Source organism: Falco peregrinus, chromosome 11 (assembly GCF_023634155.1).
Source record: "Falco peregrinus isolate bFalPer1 chromosome 11, bFalPer1.pri, whole genome shotgun sequence".
In the NCBI taxonomy this organism is placed as follows: Eukaryota; Metazoa; Chordata; class Aves; order Falconiformes; family Falconidae; genus Falco; species Falco peregrinus.
Window position 1 is genome coordinate 33489288 of NC_073731.1, and position 6406 is coordinate 33495693.

General features: G+C 61.5%; 1 protein-coding gene across 1 annotated transcript; it reads left to right on the top strand.

The window, feature by feature from the left end:
• The first annotated feature begins 11 nt into the window (after window positions 1–11).
• NPAS4 (neuronal PAS domain protein 4) lies at window positions 12–5440 on the top strand. The gene is made up of 7 exons (XM_055816698.1): window positions 12–2695; window positions 3267–3579; window positions 3756–3861; window positions 3988–4234; window positions 4430–4539; window positions 4950–5079; window positions 5156–5440. The coding sequence occupies exons 1-7, from the start codon at window positions 2595–2597 to the stop codon at window positions 5370–5372; spliced, it is 1224 nt and encodes a 407-aa protein (XP_055672673.1). The 5' UTR covers window positions 12–2594; the 3' UTR covers window positions 5373–5440.
• Window positions 5441–6406: the final 966 nt, after the last annotated feature.

Here is a 6406-nt window from a genome sequence, read left to right on the forward strand (position 1 = left end):
CACCAGTGGCTTGTGGCAGCTGTGGGCTGCGGCTGGTGTGAGCCACAGCCCTGACTGGGGTGGGAGAAGGGGAGCTGGGCCTCTCTGTGCCTTGCTGTGCCTGCCTCCTGCCCAGGGCTGTGCTGCCCTGCGAGAGGCTGGGGAGGAAGGTGGTGCATGTGTCCGGGGCTATGCTGCCTTGAGAAGGTGAGTGCCCCACAGCTCCAGGCCCCAGGGAGGGAGGCAGAAGGGATGTCTGGGGCAGCCTTCCCAGGCAGCACAGAGGGCTGTGCCCAAGCCCCTTCCTATGGAGGTGAGGAGTATGATGTGAAAAGGACAACTGTAGTGGAGCAAACACGGGTGAAGCCAGGGAAGCACTCGGGTTGTTCCCTGGGATGTAAATCACTGCAGCCAAGAGGTAGTGGTGGCTGCCTGCTGGGAACAGGTAGCAGAGGGCCCAGGCCGTGTCTGCTGGCATGTTATGCAGGAGCGTTGATCTGCTCTGCACAGGGGTCTGGCCAGGCTGGGCTGAGGCCACTGTATGAGGTTCAGCCCAGCTCAGTGCCGGGTCCTGCCCGTGGGGCACACCAGCCCCACACAACACGATGGGCTGGGGGAAGAGCAGCTGGTAAGCTGCCCCACCATGGAAAGGGCCTGGGGGGGGGCTGGCTGGGCCAGCTGAGCATGAGCCCCCTGTGTGCCCAGGTGGCCAAGAAGGCCAACAGCATCCTGGCTTGTGTCACAGCAGGACTGGGGCAGTGACTGTTCCCCTGTGCTGGGCACTGATCCTGGATTCAGCTTTGGGCCCCTCACTGCAAGAGGGACGTGGAGGGGCTGGAGCGTGTCCAGAGACAGGCAGCGGGGCTGGGGAAGGGGCTGGAGCACAAGTCTGATGGGGAGCTGGGGCGGGGGGGGGCAGGTTCAGCCTGGAAGAGACTTGAGGGACAAGGTTGTAGCAAGGTGGGGGTTGGTCTCTTTTTCCCAAGTAACAAGCAACAAGACAAGAGGAAATGGCCTCAATTTGTGCCAGGGGAGGTTTAGATTGGGCATTAGGAAAAAATTCTCCACAGAAAGGATGGCCAAGCACTGGAATAAGGTGCCCAGGGAGGTGGTGAAATCACCATCCCTGGAGGTGTTCAAAAAATGTGTAGATGTGGTGCTTGGGGACATGGTTCAGTGGTGGGCTTGGCAGTGCTGGGTTAATGGTTGGACTTGATGTTAAAGGTAGTCTTCAACATAAATGATTCTGTGTAGCCAGGGTCAAGTGCTGCTGCTTCTCAAGTAATACAAGGTTGCAGAGGTGCCTGGGCTCTTCAGCCTGTGGGAGGTGCTCAATGGGGGTGCAATGGAGCGGTGAAAACCCAAGGTAAGACAACAGAAGGCACCACAATTGTGACAAGAGCTTGTTCTTCATGTACTGGCAGCACGTTGCTGCAGTGGGTGATGAGCGTCAATGGCAGGGCTGGGGCCTGACGGGAGCCAGGGTGCACTGACAACGCTTTGGCTCAGGGAGAGCACCCTTGGGCTCCCCTTTTACCTGCGAGGGCTGGGTGGGCATCTCCCATGCCTTGTCCAGCAGCTCCAGCTCCCTGGCTCAACCAGCTGCCTTGGCCACAGGCTCTCTGTCAAGTCATGCCATCAAATGGTGGTGTTTTTTTACCGCAGCATCTCCTTCCCCAGCACTGAAGCACCAAGCTCATGCTCCTTGTAGGGTGCCAGGTACAAGGGAACACCCGCTGAGCACCCAGGCTCACTGCGCTGGGCAGCATGGCACTGAGTGCAGAGGCTCCCCAAGGTGCTCCAGGCTCTGCCCAGAAATGGCCGTCACTGGGGCTTCTCTGGGGAGAATCACAGTCTCTGGAATGTTGAGTGGAGATGACAGGCCCAAGAAAGGCTCAGTGCTCCATGCCAGCTGCCCCTAGGAAAGCAAACCTTTGGTGGGGAGCCAGCTTCTCTAGGAAGAAAAGGGGCTCACCAATGAGAGGGTCACAGGCACCCTCCTCTCCTTCGAGGGTTCCCTCAGGGTCAGGGGCTCTGTGGCCCTGACCTCTCTCTGCCAGGACCCTGCCACAGAGCTGGGGATGGGACACTGCTCACCATCTTGGTCCAGGTGTCTCCAGTGCATTTTCTTGGCACATCAGCTCCCTTCCCCAGCACCCAGCTTGGTCATCAGTGATGCTAGCAAGCAGCTGCTGGGGGGATGGAGTAGCCACAGGCTTTCAGCCCATCGTGGGCCTTCTGCTGGGCTGGCAACGACTGTGGGACAGGAGCTGGGCGGATGTGTGCCCCACAGGGGGATCCCTGCTACCTTAACCATCACCCCCTCCTGAGCAGCCAGGTTTGCTTTAAAGACCCTGGCTTCCTTTTATTGCTTCCCCTCTCAGATTGCAGCCGGCTGCAAGGGCTATTTTTAGTAGCCTGCCTTCTAAAAATAGCCATAAGCTGTTTGGAGTTGCGTCACCAGAGGTAGCTCTCTCCATCAGCGGCTTGGCCCCTGCACCCCAGGAAGGGTACAAAAGGAGGCCTGGAGCAGCAGGGTCAGCAGGTTCAGACGAAGCCAGAGGCGAAGAACGAAGCGGTGCACTGCCAGCTTCAGGCATCCCAGTGCTGGCAGCATGACCATCTTCTGCACCCACTGCCACAGGCCGCTACAGGCAGAGATGAGCTGCCTGCCCAGGAGGGGCAAGCAGGGGCCCGGTCCCTCGAAGCCTTTCAGGTGAGCTGCCTCCCGCCCTCAGGGCTGTGATGCCCCCCTAGCTGGGGGGAGCCCCAGGCCAGCTTGCCTAGTGCCTGACAACCCTTGCAACGTGCTGGCACCAGCCTGGGACAGCAGGGCTGCCAGCCGGTGCGTGGGCAGGTGTGGGAGCTTGGAGGGGCAGGGGAGTTTTGGGTGGTTGAAGAGCAAAGGCAGATGCGATGGGCTGGGGCTCACGTTCTGCCGCTGGATGCAGCTTCCATTCTTACGGGGTTTGGTGGGGAGGTTGTGGCCCTTCGGTTTCCCCCAAAGGACAGGTCATCATCCAGCCTGGCCCCCAGTGAGAGGGGCACCAGCCACACCAGCAGCGTGTCCCCCTGGGCAGCTGTGAGCACCTCTGCCCACCCCTGCTGCACCAAAACAGCCTCCAAAGGTTTGCCCTCCTAGAGGCAGCTGGCATGGGCGCCAAGCCTCCTTAGGGGAAGGTCTGTGCTCCATGTCACCAAGCTTGGAATTCTCCCCATAGTGGCGGGTGGGGAATACCATCCCTCTCCCTCGCTGGACATGTCTCCCCAGCCACCTGGCTTTGCAGGTCAACCAAGAGTGCCTCCAAGGCTCGCCGAGACCAGATCAATGCAGAGGTGCAGGCGCTGCGCTCCCTGCTGCCCATCTCAGCACAGGAGAAGGAACGACTCTCCTACCTCCACACCATGGCCCTTGTGTGCCTCTGGCTGCGGGGGGCTCAGCTGTTCCCTCCAGGTACCCATGGCACTGCTCTCCCTGTGGGACCAGCCCTCGGTGCGGAGCTGCTCTCACTGCTGCCAGGGTTTCTGCTTGTGCTTTTGGCCAACGGCAAGCTGGCCTACATCTCAGAGAATGTGGATCAGGTCCTGGGCCTCTCTGTGGTAAGGGCTGCCCACTGGGCATCTGCAGTCACTGTCTCTGTACCTGTCCCAGTGCCTTCCCTGTGTGCATGAGGTGCTGCCTTGGCAGATCTGGCCTGCGGCTCCAGCAGGCTGTATGCTCGCGGTGCCAGCACACAAATCCCCCGGGCCCGCAACAGTAGCCCCCTCTTTATCAGGTGGAGCTGCTTGCCCAGGGGGACATGGTCTTTGACATCCTGGATGGGCGAGTGCACGAGGAGGTGCACAAGAAGCTCCTCCTTGCCCAGGAGGAGCCTGGCAGGGGTAAGTGAAGCCTTGGCTGGCATCTCACCAATGCTGCCACCCTGCTCTGGCCCTTCGTGGCTGCAGTTGGAAAGCCAGGGGAACGAGGGAGCCCCAACCTGCTCCAGCTGGTTTGTTTCCCTGCAGAAGTCACATTTGTCAGCGAGATGCGCACATCCAAGGCCTTCCGGCTGCAGCATGGGGGAAATCGGGCTGTAGCAGTGTGTGGGCGCTTCATGGCCCTGCGCTGGCCAGCCTCCCCCTCCAGCACAGCCTTCCTGGCCCTCTGCACGCCAGTCACACGGTTGCCTGCAGACAGCAATACCAGTTCCCCGGATGACCTATTCCAGAGCACGCACATCCTAGACATGACATTTACCAATGTCACAGAGAGGTGAGGAGTGCCTGTGGGACGCAGGCTGGACAAGAGCAGCGAGCCTCTTCAAGACACTTCCCAAGCCTTTTCCCTCCCTCATTTGCAATATCCCTGCTGTTTGGCTCTCTCCTCCATTATGCAACAGCTGTTCCTTGCTGACAAGGTGCAGACCCTGCAGAGCGTTCAGTCCCCCACTCCCTTTGTCTCCCTCAGTGTCACCTACCACCTCGGCTACCACAGGGAGGAACTGATTGGCCAGTCGTGGTACAGCCTCCTGCACCCTGAGGATGCTGACCTCGCAGCTGCCCAGCACAGGGCTGTGGGTGAGTGTCAGGCCTGGGGACACCCTTACATGGTCTGGCTATGCCTGAAACCTGGCTGTCCAGGACAGCAGAAACAGACTGAATGTAGTACTGCCCTCTGTGGCTCCCCACTCCGACAAGGGCCAAGCAGAGCATTGGGTGTGCACCCCATATACTGTCTGTAAGGTCATGGGGAGCTTCCAAGCCTGGGGATGTGTGCCACAGTGCAGAGGAGGCACAAGCCCACCTGAGCCACAGCTTTTTGAGAGGGCAGGGCTGTCACAGACCTGACTGCGCTACCTGTGGTTTATGTCTGGCTGGGGCCTGAGCTGCAGCTGCCCGAGGCAGGCTGCAGGGTCTGCGGGCAGCAGGCTGCTCTGCCCCGGGGCTGCCGTGCCGTGCCGTAGGCTAACGCAGCCCCTTGCCCGCAGCGCAGGGGGCCGAGGCGGGGCCCGCGGTGCTCCGTGTGCTGCGCGCAGACCGCACCTGGGCCTGGCTGCGGGTGGCGGCCCGGCGGGACGGCGGCGGCCGCTTCATCACCTGCACCAGCCGCTGCCTCAGGTGAGGGGGAGGGGGTGAGGGGGAGGGCGGGCGGCGCCGCGGCCCGGGCCCCCTCTCACCGCCATGTCCGCTGCAGGAGGGAGGAGGCGGCCTATCTGCGCGCCCGACACCCGGCCCGCCGCCCCGCGGCGCCCATCGCCCCGCCGGGACGGGAGCTGAGCCTGCTGGCTGCGCAGCTCCGCGCCCTGGCCGACAGCCTCTCGCCGCCCTCCGCCGCGACGGCCCAGGCCTGTGCCTGGCCCGAAACCGCGGCCTTTCCGCCGGCGCCGCTCCCCGCCGGGCCGCCCCAATAAACGCTACTTCCGCCCTCGCCCCTGTCTGCGCGTCACTTCCGGTTCCGCGTGCTGCTTCCGTGTCCGGTGGTGGGGCCGCGGCTGGGCCGGAGCAGAGCTGTGGCGGGGCGGGGGTCCGGGAGCGGGGGCCATGCGGCCCCGTGAGGAGGGCGCGGGCAAGCGGCCCCGGGTGCTGGGGAGAAGAGTCGTCGCCGAGGAGGAGGAGGCGGCGGCGGGGGAGAGCTCCGGTGACGGCAGTGATGGCGACGACAGCGGGAGCCCCGCGGGGGCCGAGGGTGCGGAGGAGGCCGCGGGGGCTGGCAGGAGAGGTAAGGGTCGCCCCCCTGGGGCCGGGCTGCCCGCCTTCGGTTCCCGGCGTCACCCAGAGCGCGGCGTATCCCCTGGCGTGGCCGGCCGCCCGGTGGGGAGGGCGTCGGCGACCGCCCCGGTCCCTTTCCGCGTCCCAGCTCCTTTGTTCCCCCGCTCGTTCCGCCTACAGGCTCAGCAGCAGGCGCTGTGTGGGCTGCGGGACAGGCCTCGGGAGCCGACACGGACAGGGGCCTCCACCCCCCTGCGCCTGGAGGGTCCCGACCGGCCTCTCAAGGCCCGTTGTCTGGCTGTTATAGTTGAATTTGAAATAACTAGAGTCCGAAATAAATTCGCTAAGTATTTATTAAGGCAGGAAAGCAAAACCAGCGCTGGGCGGCCAGGGAGTTGCAGCTCCATCCAGGCTCGCAAATTCTAAGTAACACAGCCCTTTTATTCTCAACTTCAAGGCCGGTTTAAGCAAACAGTTATGCTCTCAGTCCCGTAGCAAGAAGCTGTATATTACAAAACTAAACTATTTTTACACTAAAGTTTAGATGAAGACAAAGGTTGTCATAGTAACATGCGATTATGGTTTAACATTTGCCTTGAGAAAGTACATCTCCAACCTCATGGTTAACAGTTAACTTTTTTGTCACCAGGCAAAACATTCTCAAATCTGTTGCAGCAAGGTCATTCCTTTTGTTAAAAACCCCTTTGATCAGCAAGTTACCCTTAGTTACTTATTA